The 18,926-nt window shown below is 44.9% G+C and overlaps 1 protein-coding gene across 1 annotated transcript in view; it reads left to right on the top strand.

The window, feature by feature from the left end:
- Positions 1-8,092, top strand: part of ALDH9A1 (aldehyde dehydrogenase 9 family member A1) — a 28,476-nt gene extending 20,384 nt beyond the window's left edge. Inside the window, exons 9-11 of the mRNA XM_018046433.1 lie at positions 2,627-2,768; positions 5,499-5,611; positions 7,352-8,092. Coding sequence (XP_017901922.1) covers positions 2,627-2,768; positions 5,499-5,611; positions 7,352-7,446 — 350 coding nt within the window. The 3' untranslated portion in view covers positions 7,447-8,092. The remainder of the gene's footprint in view (positions 1-2,626; positions 2,769-5,498; positions 5,612-7,351) is intronic.

Here is an 18,926-nt window from a genome sequence, read left to right as displayed (position 1 = left end):
TATGTGGCATTATCCCAAATCTGAAAAACCACATATGTGCATGGGACAAAGAAGGAGCAGGGAACATGCATCCTATTATTGATAGTGGATTTATTCCTCTAGAAGCTTGGATTAAAGGTGATTTTTGTTAAACTTTATGCATGGCTGAATACTACAGATTTTCTGTAGATTATGTTTGTTTATTTTTAGTTGGAGGATAATTGCTTTACAATGTTGTGTTGGTTTCTGCTATGCAATGTGAATCAGCTATAAGTATAGACACATCTCCCTCTTGAGCCTCCTTCCCGCACGCCCCCAACCCACCTATCTCGGCCATCACAGAGCACCGAGCTCACGCTGCTGTGTTGCGCAGCAGCTCCCCTCTCGCTGTCTGTTCACACGTGGCCTGTCAGCGCTAGTCTCCCAACTCGTCCCGCCCTCTGCTTCCTGCCGACCCTCGCACGGTGTCCACAAGTCTGTATCGTAAAAATGACTGCCTCTGTTCCTGCCCTGCAAGTAGGCTCCTCAGTACCTTTTCTAGATTCCATAAATATGCATTAATATATGATACTTGTTTTTCTCTCTCTGACTTACTTCACTCTGTGTAACAACTTCTAGGTTGATCCCTCTCACTACAACAGACTCAAATTGAGAATGTGTATTTTGCAATTAGGAAAAAAAAAATTTTTTTAAGCTGTGAACTTATGCAAAGAACAGGAAGCTAACTACCTTCACTTCATCCTAGTGATTCTGAAAGTCTGACTTGTGGTCCACGGTGTCAGTATCACTTGGAAAACTGGTAGAGGCAGGTTTCTGGTCTCTGCCCTAGACCCCCAAATGTAACTCTGAGGGGCTAGGACCTCAAGACCTGCGTTTTGGGAGAATGGATACATGTACATGTATGGCCGAGTCCTTGCGCGCTCCACCTGGAACTGCACAGCATCGTTAATCAGCTGTAGTCCAATACAAAATAAAAAGTTCAAAGGGAAAGAAAGTTCCCAGTTTGTTTTTATGCACATTAAAGTTTGAGACTGATTCCAGAGGCTCGATCTTTTGACTCATTTACTAGATTTGGGGCTAAAGTACAGTGCAGGGACCTCTCCTTTTCTCACATATGAGCTGCTGCTTTATCCCCTCGTCTCTTGACTCTCGTGTAGAGCATATTAGCGCCGCACTCTGTTATCAACCTGCGTGAGACGAACTCTGTTCTGGGACAGCTGGGTAATGAACTGTCTTGAATCATTTACTATTCTAACAGTTTCCCTAAAAATGGTGCATGGATTATCAGTTTTCAGAGATTTAGGTCACAATAAACTATCCTTAGTCACCACCTAACATTATTGAATATACCTTCGTAGATAGTTTCAGTGTCCCCAGAGTACACTGTAACATACAGAGGAACAAAGAGCTGTTTTCACTTCGTATATACAGGCTCTGATCTATCTATGAGGAGATTTTAGAGTCCTCGTCTTTGTAGATACGTGAGTAGTTGGTTTTTAGCTTTGGCTGGTGTAAAGCTGGTATTTATAGTAGGGCTCTATGGCTGTTTTTCTGCCTCAGCATTTACATATATCACACAGCCTTACGGACGCATATCTCACTCCTTGCTAGCACTGAGATGAGCTGTCTTTCAGCCACAGTGAGATAAAAGCACCATCCTCTTGAAGGTCACTGGGGTTCACTATTGCACATCTAAATATATGAGCTTCTGTAGGTATACATGTGTATTTTAAAAAGTGTGAATCTAATCATTTTAGGGAATTAATCGCTTAAGTACATTTTCATATTAACTGCACAGCCATTCAGTTATTTCTGTTTATTTTTTACATTGTATTTTCTTTTTAAAAATACTGTTTCTCCTTCTACCGTCACAGTTATTAAGAAAATGTGAAAAAGTGTAAAAGATGTTAATCTTGCATGACATTTTAACAGAAGTTGGGATGATATATACAATTGTATTTTTTCAGTGACTATTCATCATAAGCATTTGCTTCTTAAATTTTCTTCAAAACCATTACTTTTTGAGGCTTCATAGAAGTTTATCCTTGGGGTGTGTTGTGTTCACATGACTGTCTCTTCTATTTTGGATGCCTCGTTTGTTGCTTCTCGTTTTCACTGTCACAGGAGTGTTGTGATGGAAATCCTTGTACGTATATCCTTGTCCACCTTATTATCTGTGTCCTTGAAAAGTGAAAGTGTTAGTTGCTCAGTTGTGTCCGACTCTTTGAGACACCGTGAACTGTAGCCCAGCAGGCTCCTCTGTCTGTGAAATTTTCCAGGCAAGAATACTGGAGTGGGGAGCCATTCCCTTCTCCAGGGGACCATCCCGACCCAGGGATTGAACTCTGGGCTCCTGTATTGCAGGCAGATTCTTTACCGTCTGAGCCACCAGGGAAGCCCTAACTATGTCCTTATGATGAATATAAAAAAGTAGATTTAGAGTGAGCACAAAGGCCATGACTCCTTAGTAGGTGGTGTTAATCGTCATACAGGAAGGATGCTCTGATTTATAATCACACTGGAAATGTTGCATTGACCTTTCTCTAAAGCTGTGTATTTCACTGTTTACTATGAACAAGGAATTTTGACATGCCAGAATTCAGATAATTCCTTCACTGATGTTTGGTTTTTAAAATAATGTTTGCAGCTAATTGCCAGGATGACATGACCTGTGTGAAAGAAGAAATCTTTGGACCAGTTATGTCCATTTTATCATTTGACACTGAAGCTGAGGTTCTGGAAAGAGCCAATGACACCACTTTTGGACTAGCTGCTGGTGTCTTCACCAGGTAGGTGGGGAAGGACAGTTCACGTAGCTTTGAAGAAATAGGGCTGCTGTGTCTTCTTAGATACTCATCTTCTCCCTCCCCTGGAGTTCGCCCTCATTGCGTTTGCATCAGCATGTTCTATCTGCTTCAGGTAGAGTCAGAAGATGCCAACGTAGCAGCACAGCCAGAACCCTGCTGCTGAGTTTAAATTAAGATATTAGCTTTATTGATACATCCTATTCTTTTTTTCATTCATTCAGTGAATACATATTTAAGTTTCTGATCTATGTAAAGCATCGTGTTAGGTCCCTATTAAAAAATACATGTCAAGGAATTTAGAAACCTGTAAGCATATAAATACTGGTAGTAGTTTTCAAAGACATGATTTTTAATAGCTTTATAGTAGTCCCTAAATTGGGATGCATTGTAACACATGTGGGCCTTCTATTGTGTATTTAGGCTGCTGTTTCCAGTTTTAACTATTGTAAGTAATGTGATTACTATCTTGGTACATCAACTTAAACCGCTGAAAAGCAAGCAGTGATTTGGGAGTAAAATTTCTTTGAAAATGATTGCAGATTGTTTGATTATATACAAACTCTGATTTGTCTTTTGGCAATAGTAGACAGTTTTCTGAGATTGCTTAACAATTGGGAATATGCTGTTTCTTTAGTGATATATTTTGGGGGTTTTTTCCATTGTTGTTTTTTTGTAGTTTTGTGGTGAGGCACTTGGGGAGAAAGACCCAAGTTTCCCTTGAGGACCTGATGAGTTGAGTTTGAAGGAAAGAACGAGGAGCTCCTTTGTTGTTGTTTCTAACAGATTTTGTGTTTTTAGAGCAGTTTTAGGTGCAACACAAAATTGAGTGGAAAGTACAGAGATTTCCCAGGCTCTCCGCCCCAGCGTGTGCACAGCCTCCCCATGATCAGCATCGCCCATGGTGGTACAGTTGTTAGAACTGATGAGCCTCCGTGAACACGTCATTATCACCCAAAGACCATGGTTCACGTGAGGGTCACTCTTGGTGTGCGTTCTGTGCATTTGGAAACACGTATAACACGGACCCAGTGCTGTCGTGTCAAATAAGGCAGTCTCACTGTCCTAAAAGCCCTCTCTGAGGAGCTGCTTTTGTTGATGTGAGGAGAGAGTGGATTACGTCTCTCTTGCTCCTTTGCTTCACCACCAAAATACAAAGGCTGGTTATAGAGGACGGTAACTCCTTTTTTTTTTTTTTTTTTAAAAAAAAACCTTTGTTAGGATGATTCACCTACCATATAATTCACTCATTTAAAGTGTACAATTCAGTAGTTTCTAGTATATTTATAGATTGTACAACCATCATTATAATCTAAGTTTAGAACATTTTTGTCATCCCAAGAACATTAACAGCTACTCTGCATTCTCCCCTCCCCCGACCCCTGGCCACCACTAATCTACCGTATGTCTTTGTATATTTGCATATTTTGAAAATTCTACATAAATGAAATCATACAGGATGTGACCTTTCGTGACTAGCTTCTTTCACGTAGTTCATTCACTAGCTTCTTTTCAGAGTTCATTCATGTTGTAGTCTGTATCCCTACTTTATTCCTTTCTGCTACTGTGTGTGTGTGAAAGTCGCTCAGTTACGTTTGACTCTTTGCAACCCGATGGACTGTAGCCCACCAAGCTTCTCCCTCCATGGGATTCTCCAGGCAAAAATACTGGAGTGGGTTGCCGTGCCCTTCTCCAGGGGATCTTCCCAACCCAGGGATCCCAGGTCTCCCACATTGCAGGCGGATTCTTTACCGTCTGAGCCACCAGGGAAGCCCTTTTGTATACTGAGTAATATTCTGCTGTATGGATAGATCACATTTTGTTTATTCACTCACATATTGATAGACATTGGGGCTGTTTCTACTTTTTGGCTATTATGAATAATGCTCCAGTGAGCATTCATGTATGAGTCTTTGTGTGAAAATTTCTTTGAGTGTATGTTTCATTTTTGCTTGGTATAAACCCAGGAGTAGCATTGCTGGGTCATATGGAAACTCTCTGTTTAACTTGGCAGCAGTGCTCTACATTCCCAGCGGCGAAGTTTAAGGGCTCCAGCTTCCCCGCATCCTCACTCGGCGACTGCTGTTATCTGCTCTTTTGGTTTTAGCCATCCTAGTGGATATGCAGCAGTGTTTTGTAGCTGTGGTTTGCATTTCCGTGAGTTGTCTTTTTACTTTCCTGATAATCTCATTTGCAGTACAAACTTTTAAAATTTTTATAGATCAAAATAATTCTATTTTTTTTAATCTGTTACTTTTGGTGTCTTGTCTGAGAAGGTTGTGTCTAACGGAAGGTCGTGGAGATTTATTCCTATTTTCTTTGAAGAGTTTTATGGTTTTCAGTCTGATATTTTAGTTAAGTGACCCATTTGAGTTAATTTTTGTGCACTGTGTGAGAAAGGGCTGGCTCTTCCTTCATTCCTTTGCATGTGGACCTCCGGTTGTTCCAGCACTGTTTGCTGAAAAGACTCTTTTCCCCCATTGAATGTTTTAGCACCCGCGTTGCTGCTACATATTTTATAGATGCTTTTGGATGAGACTACAAAATTCAAATTCTTACCTGTTTTGCCTGGATGGTATAAGATTTTAAGACACATTGTGAAGAAATAAGAATTTGGCAATGTTTTGAAACTCTTAGAAGTGATAGTCTCACGTTTCCTGTTGAAGTTGCAGCAGAAGAAACTATGACTAACCAATGCAGTTTGTTTCTTCATAGGGACATCCAGCGTGCCCACAGAGTGGTGGCGGAGCTCCAGGCTGGAATGTGCTTCATTAACAACTATAACGTCAGTCCAGTGGAGTTGCCCTTTGGTGGATATAAGAAGTCAGGTGAGGAGTTGGGAATTGTGGAAAATTCTCGTCTCTGGAGACACTGGTCATAATAGATCAGGTTCCTAAACTTGTGTGTGTATCAGAGTTACCAAAACGTATATGAATTCCTCGTCCTCCCCAGGCCCACTATCCACGAGAAGGAAAGCCAAGCATCTTTATTTTTTCCAGAAGTTCTCCAAAGGTTCTGATGTATAAGTTGACTTGTGAGCAGTAGCATTACTTTTTTCCTCACAGTCTATAATTGCTGTAAGCATAAAACCACTTCGAGGTGTCCTAACCATAGCAACTTTATAATAGTCTGTTAGGAGATTTGAGGCATCAGGAGCATAGCTATTACTTTGAGGTTCTTTTCTTTGGCACTTGCTGCTGATTTCACCAGTTTTGTGAATTGGGCTTCCCTGGTGGCTCAATTGGTAAAGAATCTGCCTGCAATGCAGGAGATCTGGGTTTAATCCCTAGGTCAGGAGGATCCCCTGGAGAAGGGAATGGCTACCACTCCAGTATTCTTGCCTGGAGAATTCCATGGACAGAGGAGCCTGGTGGGCAACAGTCCATGAGGAAGCTAAGAGGCAGCCAAGACTGAGCGACTGAACACTTTGACTGCATGAAAATTGGTTTGGACTTTGTAGACGTACCTTTCTAAGAGGCTGACCCCTAGTCTCTCGGCAGGCACTTAGAGCCATCACAGTGTTGGCAGACACATGAATGCTGACACATGACGGTGAGATGGCGGGTGTTAGTCTGACAGCTTCGTTTGGTGGTGTGCTTGGCATCGCCCTGGCGTTCTCTGTTCATACATCTCTAGGCTCTTGCCCCTGTGGGGTACCTGGAGAGGCCATCACACAGACTCAAATGCAGGGTAGGAGTCAGGACTCTGTTTTGTGCGTTCCTAACCCTCCGTTTGTGTGGGATCTGCAGCTTTGGCCTCAGTGGGGCCTCTACACCCAGCTCTCCCTTCCTTAATCTGCATCTTTGCATCAGTGCCCATGGATAGTTCTACATGAGATGAGAGGACAGAGAGCTGGCCTAACGCGCCCAGTGAGCTCCATGCTGAGAGGATCTGAAAAGGAACAAAAGCCAGAGAAGGCCCTACCCAGCCTTTGAGTATGTCACCTTTGGGATGGTGCTCCCTGGAGACATGCAGTTGTGGAGACTGGGCCTAGGCCTTTGGATGCATAGCCTGCCTCAGCCTGGGGCAGGAGCACAAGGAAGGCTGTCCTTTTAGCACGTAACCTCATCCACTAGTGATTGGGTGGTGTCTTGGCTTTGAGTAGCCTGAGGGCCTATAGGGTCCACTCCCGACATGAGTGGGCAGAGTCTAAATAGTTGGTGCTCCTAAAGATTCAATATAAGAGGAGGCTACTAAGTGTATTATATAGAGTTAGGTTTTAAGTTAGCACTGACTTTTAAAGGCATCAGGTTGATAATTGTAGAGAATGCTCTAATGTTTGGAAGTCTGAACACTTTAGACCTTAGCCCAGAAGAGTAAATAGTAGAAGTTAAGGTTCAACCTGGTAAGAAATGAAGCCTAAGTGTTTCCCTATCCCTGTCCTTGAAGGCCAGTGGGTGCCTTTCCGCACGTCTGGCTCCACAGCCACAGCCTGCGGGGAGGACTGGCTCCCAGATCCTGTGCCGCTGCGCTCTCCCGCAGCCCGGGAGCAGGCCCTGCGCGTCTCTGCAGGCCGCCGTGGCTGGGGCCCGTCAGTGGCGCGTCCTCACCCTGTCTCTCTCTTTCAGGATTCGGCAGAGAGAACGGCCGGGTGACAATTGAGTACTATTCGCAGCTGAAGACTGTGTGTGTGGAGATGGGTGACGTGGAGTCTGCTTTTTGAACCCACGCAGTGACCCCAGTGAATAACAAGAGCCAGCTGTCACGACTGGCAGTGCAGCCGCCTGATGGTTCAGACCCAGAATATCGGTCATTCAGGATAGGAAAATGGTTCAGTGATGCTCTGAATGGCTCAGTTTCCTAAGTGAAAATGTGCCTAAGTGGCTTTTATATACTAATCAAGAAAGCTTGATTTTCCTCAAAGCAGATTTCTGTAAATAATCTTTGAGAGTCACCAACAACTTTCCAGAGAACAGGGGGAGGACCAGGAGCCCTCCAGGCTTCCATGGAGCCCACCCACTCATGGGTTCATTTTAGCATGCTTTAAAGAATACTTGCCTTTAGAGGTTCCTGGGCGTGTCAGAAGAGATGTCTGTTCCTTGGCGTTTTGAAGTCCATGGTCCCTTGTCATTTCACAGAGAAGGCTCCCAGTTGGGAGAGCGGGCTTGGCTAATAGGCGGATCAGTGGGGCGTGGACACTGATTGGCCAGAGCCAGCGTGTGGTGATGGTGGTGGTGGTTGGGGGGGGATCAGCTCCAGTCCTTGAGTTACAGCTTGCGCTCTTACGATGGAAAGGTTTCCTTTTAAATGTACAGATCCTTTGTATGCCTCTGCAGTATACTGAAACTAAATAAATCACACCGAGAGTCCTCTCAGTGTCGTGTTTTGAAGCTAAACACATCTTAGCGCTATAGGGGGACACAGGATAGGCTAAAGTTAAATGTTTAAGACAGAGGATTCGACATTCTTTGCAGTGAGTACACATAGGCAGGCTTCTGTTGCCGTAACGAACTATCAGTGGCCCACGCAGGCTTCTGGGCTCTGTGTTAAGAACAGGGCCTGTCTTAGAAGGGCTGTCAGTTCACAGTGACGTCTCAGACTGTTGCAGCAATCCTTACCTTGCTGCCTTACCATCCTTTCAGGGGAGTAATTTAGGTTTAATAGTATTAGGGTTCTCCAGAGCAACAGAACCAATTGAGTAGAACAGGTGAGTGTAAGCAAAGATTTCTTAGGGAGTTGGCTCATGAGATTATTATGGCAGCTGAGAGAGAAGGCCCATAGTCTTCTGGCTGCAAGCTGGAACCCAGGAAAGATAGTGGTGTAATTCAGTCCATGTCCTGAGGCCTGAGAACCAGGAGTGCTGCTGGCGTCTAAGGGCAGAAGACGGACTCTCTGCTCCAGCAGAGGGTGGATCTGCTGCTTCTCTGGCTTTGGGTTCTGGTTGGGGTGTTGAATGGATAGGATGAGGCCCACCCACAGTGGGAAAGGCCATCTGCTTTGCCTATTAGTTGACCAGTTCAAACGCCGATCTCTTCTGGAAACACCCTCATAGACACATTGGGGCATCATATAGCCCAGACTGACCGACACATAAAATTAATCATCACAGTAGCTAAGAGATGAGGGATGATTCTTGTTACCGGGCCTGCATCTGTTTATGTATACTGTGGTGGGAAAACACTGTAATTAGAGGATGAGAACAGTTGAATCAGCCTTTCTTGATAGATAACTGCACAGAGGGTCCTCCCTTGGTGGATACTTGCACACAGGGTCCTCCCTCGGTGGATACTTGCACACAGGGTCCTCCCTCGGTGGATGCTTGCACACAGGGTCCTCCCTCGGTGGATACATGCACACAGGGTCCTCCCTCAGCGGATGCTTGCACACAGGGTCCTCTCTCGGTGGGTACTTGCATGCAGGGTCCTCTCTCGGTGGATATTTGCACAGAGGGTCCTCTCTCGGTGGGTACTTGCACGCAGGGTCCTCTCTCGGTGGGTACTTGCACGCAGGGTCCTCTCTCAGTGGATACTTGCACGCAGGGTCCTCTCTCAGTGGCTGCTTGCACGCAGGGTCCTCTCTCTTGGTGGATACTTGCACGCAGGGTCCTCCCTCGGTGGATACTTGCACACAGGGTCCTCTCTTGGTGGATGCTTGCACACAGGGTCCTCTCTCTTGGTGGATGCTTGCACACAGGGTCCTCTCTCTTAGTGGACACTTGCAGGCAGGGTCCTCTCTTGGTGGATGCTTGCACACAGGGTCCTCTCTTGATGGATACTTGTACAGAGGGTTATGGATACTGAGCAAGGCCAACAGGGATCTCACCCCATATCTGAGGGGATCCTGGTGTGACTTCAGCAGTAGGAACTGCCTGGATAAAACAAGTTTCTAGCAGTCCCTCTGAAGAGAAAGCAGCTAGGTTGCTCCATCTGCTACTTCCCTTCTCATCAAATACTCACACTAAACATGAAGAAGTTCTTAGCCCTAATTTTTAGATGAAGAAACTCAGAATTGGAAAGGTCTTGACCATAGTCAAGTCATAGGTTGAGGAGCGCGGTTCCAACCCAGGAATGTGGGCTTGTCATTCTTGTGCTTTCTGCTTCTTCCACGATTCCTAGTCCTTAGTTCTTTGTATTCATTTCCTATGACAGTTTACTGCAAATGTGGGGACTTTAAAACAACACCTTTATTATTTTGTGTCTCTGGAACTCAGAAGTCCAGAATGGTTTCGCTGGGCAGATCAGGGTGTTAGCAGGGCCCAGCTCCCTCTGTAGGCTCTAGGAGAGAACCCTCCTGCCTTTTCCTTCTCTAGAGTGCATTGTGTGGCTCGTGGCCTCTCCTCTGTCTTCAGCACCAACAGCTTGGCATCGAGTCTCCCTGCTTCCCTTGCCCTTCTCTGTGTAGGCAGATCTCCCTGTTTCTGGACAATTGTGACAGGATTGGGGGCTGACCAGATGGCCCATAATTATCTCTCAAGAACCTTAACTTAGTCATATCTGTAAAGACTCCTTTTGCCATATAAAGTAATATTCAAAGGTCCCAAAAATTAGGACGTGGGCATACCTGATGGGGAGCATTATTCCAGCTGCCACCCCAGCCTTGTCCAGTGTGTTCCAGACGTTAACAGCTATTGTATTTCACAAATTGGCCTGAACAAAGATTCTTAGCTGTTAATGAAGCATCTTAGGAAAATAATGTATATATAAAATATATTTAAGGAAACATGATTTAGCCTAGAGTCCAGGCCTTCTTTGGTTTAGAAGAAGTTGTGTCATCTAGTTAAATTCTCCTGGAATCTTTTTTTCTCCACTAGTATTTTGATTCACTTTTGAAAGTTAAGCAGAAGGTATCCTTCTTTCTCCCTCCTCCCATCTAATCTGATCCTCTGGAGGTAACTACTGTTAATATTTGGGTGCATATCTTTCCCAAGATTTTCTTAGAAGTAGTAACTGTTAACTAACCCTGTATCTTGATGAAGCCACGTGTAAATGTATTCAGCTCATGTTCCTTCATATGCATTTTAGGATTTCTTTGGTTGACAAATTCTTGTGGGAAACCATCATTTAATGGCTATTGATAGAAACTGTCTTGGAGTTGTATTAATGGGAAAGAGGAAAACCAAGACTCATGTTGGCTCACTCGTTTGCAGTAGCTCAGAGTGCTGATCTCTGGTCTGGCTTTTCAGTGATTCCATATAGAAGCAGTTGCTCACTTGGGCAGGTCTTTTTCAGATAAAAGGTAACCATTGGGCCCCTTTCCACCTGCTCCTCTATTTCTTACCTTAAAGTCTCTTGCTGCCTAAGGCAAAAATCTGGCAGAATGAAAGTTGGTTACAGTTTGCTGACAGCAGCATGGAAGCCATCCTACCAGGAGCTTCCAGAGATGGGGGTTTGGACAGCCCCGAACCCTTGCCTGCTTCTTACAATGGCAATTTCCGCCCTGGCTTCTCCAAAGTGCCTACTTCTGAATTTGACTCTCATTTGAAGTAAAAATTATTCCTTTTTTTTTTTAATACCTAAAGACCTATGTTTTTCTTTCTAGGGTATTGAGGGGAAAAAATCCGCAAAGGGGAAAAAGGAGACTAAGCCTTAGCAGTTAAGAGATGCTGTGAAAAACTATCAAGTCAGATCAGCAGTGAGCAGTCTCCTCACAGTAAACTAGAATTCCTCATGCTTGGCTTAAGACCGACTGTGGCTGTCAGTTAGAACACAATCCACGTTCCTTACCGTGACCACCGTGCCCTGCGATCTCACTGCTGCCGCTTCCTCTGTTCACCTGTGCGTTACACTGCCAGACTTGTTCTTGCCTCAGGAACCTCACGTTCACTGTCCCTCTTCCCCAGAGAGCATGTCTTCCAGATTTCCCATGGTCTCCCTATAAGCTCCTGAAAGCCCCAAACTAAACATTTATCTCCTTAAATCTACAGTAGCTGCACACACCCTCATCCCACTATGCTATTTTATTTACTTCAAAGCATTTGTCACTATTTGAGATTACAGGCTTAATACATCCTCTCTGGCTAGAATGGAAACTAAAAGCCAGAACTGCCGTGCCACTGGGCTCACAAGTACTCAGTGTGTGTAGGTGAACGGATTAGAAGCGCGGGGTAGAGCCCTGGTACACAGTATGGTCCCAGGGCAGCAGGCCTATGAATCAAGAGTCTGTATTTTCACAAGAGCCCCAGGAGATTCTTAGCACAATAGTTTGCCAAACACTGCCTTTAGAACAGTGGTTCTCAACTTTGGCCACATGTCTGAAACACCCAGAGAAAGCTTTGAAAATAGATTCTAATTTAATTGATTTGGGATTTAGCCTAACTCGTCTGTATTCTTAAAAGGTTCCTGCCAGGGTGAATTTAGGGGACAGTCAAGGTTGAGAGCCACTGCCCTACTGCTGTGCTATCACTAGCCACATGTAGCTGTTTAAACACAAAACAAAACGCAGACTCAGCCTTTTAGTTGCTCTCACCACATTTCAAGTATTCCATGGCACATGTGGGTCGTGGTTCCTGTAGTGGACAGTGGAGGTGAATATTTCCATCATATCAGAAAGTTCTATTGGACAGCGCGGCTTAAGAGAGGGAACTGAGAGAGCTGTTTTCGATTGAGTTGGGAGAGTATCTTTGGAAGCAAATGCTGTAGGGGAGAAAGGGAAACCGGCCCAACTCTGGGTGGGTGGGGTCCTTGGAACACGAGGTTGCTCTGGTTGCTGACGGTTGATGAAGTTTTACCAGCAGGTGGCGCTCATGCTTTCCCCCTCTCCTCGTGCTGGAGCCTGAGCTGGCCCTTAGCCACTGGAGGACAGAGCTGGGCACTGCAAGCACCGTTGTTTGACTCTTCAGAGCCTCACACAGTAAGGATGGGCAGAGGTCAAGATGGTGGACTAGAAGGACGTGGCAGTCTCCTCCTCCCACAAATACATCTAAAACAATCAACGTGTGGAACAGTTCTCGCAGAATACCCGCTGAGCGCTGGCAGATCTCATAGAACCAGAGCTGCAGGAAAGATCTCTGGGTAGGATAAAAGAAAAATGTAACTGGAATGGGACATGCGGCCCTGGGAGGGGGCTGTGAGAGAGGAAATGTTCCCTCATTCCGGGAAGCCCCTTCAGTGGCTGGGGGATCAGCCGGCACACAAAGGGAGCTTCAGAGGCTTGGAGGAGAGTGCAGCGGCGGCACCGTGGCAGGCGGAACAGAGACCTGCGCAGACGGTCCTGGCCAGGGCAAACTGAACGATGCAGAAGGACGAATAAGTGATCTGGAAGATGAAATGATGGAACTCGCCCTATCAGAACATCAGACAGATTAAAAAAATGAAACCAATATTTGAGACCTATGGGAGAACAAAGTGAGCCAATCTACACATGATAGGGATCCCAGAAGGAGAAGAGAAAGGGGGGTCAAACATGCAACTGAAAGAAATTAGCTGAAAACTTCCCAAACCTAAAGAAGGAAACACATATCCAAGTATAGGAAGCTGAGAGAGTCCCAGACAAGATGAACCCAAACAGACCTCCCCCAAGACATAATTGAACTGACAAAAGATAAAGTGAGGGTCCTAGAGGCAGCAAGAGAAAAGCAGTTACAAGGGAACCTCCATAAGACTATCAGTCAGAAGGGAGTGGGGAGATAGACTCAGGGTCCTGGGAGAGAGAAATCTACAACCTAGGATACTCTACCCAGTTAGAGTATCATTTAGAAATGTCGGGCTGCACCCCATGGGCCCACAAGCCCTGCACTTGCCCATCCTTGAGACCAAAAATGAGCCTGGAGTCAGTGACTGACATCAGTGGTTTAATGGATGGGGGATCTTACATGTCTAAAGCAAGCTCCCACCGAGTGCAGCAGAAAGGGGGCAGGACATGGTGGCAGTCTTTGCTCCCGAGGGGAGGATACCAGTTATGAGGGGATTGAGGTTAGGTTAGGTTGTCTTACCTGTTACCAGGGAAACTAGCAGAGGGTCATGCTCCTCACCACTGCTTTGATAAGCGGTCACGGAGGAGAGACTCTGATCTAAAGACTAGAACAGTCACTAGCTGATGTGGGGGCAAGGGTACAGGAAGGTGAGTCATGTGAGGTCAGTCATGTAGGGTGCAGGCCCTTGTCGAGCAGGGAGTGTACAGGAAGCAGGAGAACAGCCGTCTTGGGGACCTGCTCGTGCACTCCATGCCTACGTCCCCTGCGTGACCCGCACAGTCCCCGTCCTCCACCTCTCTTCCGTGATCCTGGGACAGGTACGTAGGGGGCACTGCAACCAAATACCACAAATACAGATGGCAGCAGCCAAAGGGTATCAACAGTAAGCTGCCTGGTGTGCCCAGAACAGTCATTTGCCAGAATGGGGACCGATTTTGGAGCCAAGCACTTACTGGGTTAGCAGAGAGGAAGCCAATAGGAGCAGCAGTGCCCTGTCTGCTTACAAGAAAGGTAAGGCCTCCCCTGGTATTCACAAACCCAGAGCCACTCGCATGGGGCCAGGAAGACCCTGGCTCTGAAGGAAGCATTCACAAACCCAGAGCCACCCGCCTGGGGCAGGGAAGACCCTGGCTCTGAAGGAAGCATTCCAGCGCTCTAGCCAGAAGTGTTTTGTTAGCAGTGCACACATTAGGTCTTCCCAAATGAAAAACAGTCATTGCTCCTAGTTGGACTTGTGTGTCCAGCTCTATTCCAGCCCACACAGCATAGCCTGGGATAAGGGGCTCATGGGCAGTCACCCTGGCGAAATGTGAGCGGTATTGTGTGGTAATGTTTGCTGACAGGTCCTTCTGGCATATTGGCATGTGGAAGCAGGAGCTGGTAAGAGTATTACTCCTCCCCCACGGTCAGTCCTCCCCCATGTGGTCTCATGAGCCAGATCAAGTTTTCACAGAAGTCCAGAGGAAGACAACAGTGGCCTCTTGCAATACCCCTAGCAATCTGATTCATTTCTCAGTGAGGTTCTCAGACTTCCTCTGTTCAGGCTAGGGACGAGATGTAAGACGTCTGACAGGCACAGCACAGGGAAGATAGGACTGTTAAGCAAAACACAAGCAATGTCCACATTCTGAAAGGATACCACAGCTGTCCTGGTCTGGGCTGCAGTTCAGAAAACTCAGGTTTTCAGTAATATACAGGAACATGTCCAAAATCACATCTCCAGTGGCCACCTAGCCTTACCTTGGGTGTCTGAGCCACAGCTCCTCCATCTGGACTTTCAAATGTGTTCTCCTCCACAATGGCCAAAGCAGCTGTGCCATGCAGGTTCCACCAGTCAGTAAAGTTTAAATTAAATCATATATAAGTCAGAATGACTTCTCCATATATCTGTATGTGAAGATTTCCCCATCATTTCCCTTTTTGATTGCAGTTTTTTGATAAATCAAAGTATATGTCCTTCAAAGCAAGGGCGAATGCTGCCTGCACTCCTGTCCAGACCATGTTCCTGCACCCAGGCCTCCTTTATATTTGCCTAGTTTGCTACATTGCCGGAAAACTGATCAGATACTGTTGATAAGCTCTGTGGTATGTTGATGGGGAAACATTTTAGAGGCTACATACTTTGTCAGTTACACCAAATTGTTACAAATATGGTTCATGTGCTTTTAGCAATAGCTTAAAGCAAGTAGTGTTACATATGGTGAGTAGTTATACTCTGTGACAGCTTCACTAGAGAATTTTCTTTTCCTCCTGAACATCAGGGCAAAAGTGTGGCTAACAGAAAAACTTTCATAAATCTAGACTTCAGTTAACAGTTCAGTTCAGTTCAGTCGCTCAGTCGTGTCCGACTCTTTGCAAACCCATGAATCGCAGCACACCAGGCCTCCTTGTCCATCACCAACTCCCAGAGTTCACTCAGACTCATGTCCATCGAGTCAGTGATGCCATCCAGCCATCTCATCCTCTGTCATCCCCTTCTCCTCCTGTCCCCAATCCCTCCCACCATCAGAGTCTTTTCCAATGAGTCAACTCTTCTCATGAGGTGGCCAAAGTACTGGAGTGTCAGCTTCAGCATCATTCCTTCCAAAGAAATCCCAGGGCTGATCTCCTTCAGAATGGACTGGTTGGATCTCCTTGCAGTCCAAGGGACTCTCAAGAGTCTTCTCCAACACCACAGTTCAAAAGCATTAGTTCTTTGGCGCTCAGCCTTCTTCACAGTCCAACTCTCACATCCATACATGACCAGAGGAAAAACCATAGCCTTGACTAGACGGACCTACTAGAATTTAATATCCACTGAAATGTAGTTTTTTTCTCTCCAAAATTACCTTCGTTTCCACTAAACACAGCCAAATCAAGACAGATTTGTCAATTGACTGCACAGGCTCCTCGAAACTGGCTGTGGTGGAACTCCTCAGGTGTCTCAGACTGAATTCCCAAAAGACCTTTCGAGGCCAGGAAAGTCAAGCCAGGGTCGGCCATCAGACTCTGCCTCAGTGGAAATCCCCTCTTACAGACGGCCCCCAAATACTGAGATTCTTGAACATGCCAAGAGAGAGTCTTTCCTATTCACCTGATAAGGTTGCTTGGAACCCAAGAATCTCCAATTTCTAAAGGGACCAGGCAGAAGGGAAGAATGTTTCAGTTCTACCCATAGGTATAGTTTACCAAATTGCTAAGTCATAATTAACTTCAAGGAAGGGCTTCTCTATATTTGGATAACACAGATCATACTCCAGATAAAGAAAAAAAAAACCCACAAAAATTATAACCATTTTCACCAGTTAACTTAGCTACCAATCTTTCAACTTTTTATGAAGTCATCAGGTTTTCCTTTAGGATTCTCTGGTTACTTACCCAGTTCAGCAATATAATCTAAGATTTAACAGAGACCTGCACTTGTCAAAAAGTCCTTCCTCTGAATCTTCTTGAACTACTTTTTGCAGAAGCATCAGAGTACAGCAATAACTGCCTGTAAATGACAGAAGACTGTAAAAGGCCCAGTTAAACTTGATTATAATGTAATCAATACAGGAACTCAGTTACAATAACTAGAATTATGACTGATTATAATCTTGTGCTTTAAAAACCTTCAGTTCAGTTCATTCACTCAGTCGTGTCCGACTCTTTGCGACCCCATGAATCGCAGCACGCCAGGCCTCCTTGTCCATCACCATCTCCCGGAGTTCACTCAGACTCACGTCCATCGAGTCAGTGATGCCATCCAGACATCTCATTCTCTGTCGTCTCCTTCCCCTCCTGCCCCCAATCCCTCCCAGCATCAGAGTCTTTTCCAATGAGTCAACTCCTCGCATGAGGTGGCCAAAGTACTGGAGTTTCACCTTTAGCATCATTCCTTCCAAAGAAATCCCAGGGCTGATCTCCTTTAGAATGGACTGGTTGGATCTCTTTGCAGTCCAAGGGACTCTCAAGAGTCTTCTCCAACACCACAGTTCAAAAGCATCAATTCTTCGGCGCTCAGCTTTCTTCACAGTCCAACTCTCGCATCCGTACATGACCACTGGAGAAACCATAGCCTTGACTAGATGGACCTTTGTTGGCAAAGTAATGTCTCTGCTTTCCAATATGCTATCTAGGTTGGTCATAACTTTTCTTCCCAGGAGTAAGCGTCTTTTAATTTCATGGCTGCAATCACCATCTGCAGTGATTTTGGAGCTCCCCAAAATAAAATCTGACACTGTTTCCACTGTTTCCCCATCTATTTCCCATGAAGTGATGGGACCAGATGCCATGATCTTCGTTTTCTGAATGTTGAGGTTTAAGCCAACTTTTTCACTCTCCTCTTTCACTTTCATCAAGAGGCTTTTTAGTTCTTCTTCTCTTTCTTCCATAAGTGTGGTGTCATCTGCAGATATGAGGTTATTGATATTTCTCCCAGCAATCTTGATTCCAGCTTGTGCTTCTTCCAGCCCAGCGTTTCTCATGATGTACTCTGCATAGAAGTTAAATAAGCAGGATGACAATATACAGCTTTGACGTACTCCTTTTCCTATTTGGAACCAGTCTGTTGTTCCATGTCCAGTTCTAACTGTTGCTTCCTGACCTGCATACAGGTTTCTCAAGAGGCAGGTCAGGTGGTCTGGTATTCCCATCTCCTTCAGAATTTTCCACAGTTTATTGTGACCCACACAGTCAAAGGCTTTGGCACAGTCAGTAAAGCAGACATAGATGTTTTTCTGGAACTCTCTTGCTTTTTTGATAAAAACCTTAGTCTCTGGCAAAAACCAAGGAGCAAGTAATTGTGAACTGGTTTTCATTCCAGCATTTCCTGATTGGAAAACTTACGCTTCAGTCTTCCTCTCTTAAGCAGGCGAAGGTAGGTAAACTTAGACTTGGCTAGCAATTAATGTTCCGATATCTTATCCTATTTGAAATGACCCACATAGTCAATGAATTCTCTTCATTTATCTTAGTTTACATTGTCAAAACCTGGAGAGACTGTTTTAGACAAGCATTCACAAAACATAATTATTCCTAGGGAGTTTACCCAAAAGCTCTTATCTCATGTACATTTCCTCAAAGTTTTGTCATATTAAGTTGTTTTCCTTGCAGACAGATTTGCAACAGACATAATAAGGTCTTATTTGATCTCTAGTAAACCTAGGTATACAACAGAAGTAGAAGTATCACATTTATCATTGATGACTCTAAAGACATATCTGTATTAATCAAACCAACAAGCTTAAGTAGCTTCAATACCAGATATCGATTCAGTACTGAACATTTCCTAGGTCATGTGAACCTGAAATTGAAATTCATTCTATCCAGTTTCTTTTATACTTCTGAAAATTTATTTAAGTGCTTAATTTCTTTTAAGCCAGTTAAACAGAGCTCATCCAGAAACCAATCTTGGCCATGCCATTTGGAGACACAGACATGCCAAAACCAGTTTTAGAATGCCAAGAGTCTCATCTTGGGCGTCTTCAGGGTTTTTTTTTTTTTTTCTTTTCCAGTTTCTAAATAGCCAATACAATTAAAACAAATAACAGTAATAGTAATACATATCACTCACATTCATATGCATCAGTTTCAGAGGAACATGAATCGTCATTCAAGTTACTAGGACCTCCAACAAGGGTCAAAACCAGGGAGAGACAACAGGACTTAGACTCAAGTACTGGGAACTCGTGCACACACCCAAGGTAAAAGCCAAACCAGTTACCAAAGTTTCAGTTGGATACAATAGCCAAGCCATTAGGGGCCATTACTCTCCATAGTCTCTTGGTGGCTCTCATTCATCAAAGACAGCCACTCTCAGGATTGCCCCACAG

This window comes from Capra hircus, chromosome 3 (genome assembly GCF_001704415.2).
Source record: "Capra hircus breed San Clemente chromosome 3, ASM170441v1, whole genome shotgun sequence".
Lineage (NCBI taxonomy): Eukaryota > Metazoa > Chordata > Mammalia > Artiodactyla > Bovidae > Capra > Capra hircus.
This window is presented reverse-complemented; position numbering and strand designations above follow the sequence as displayed.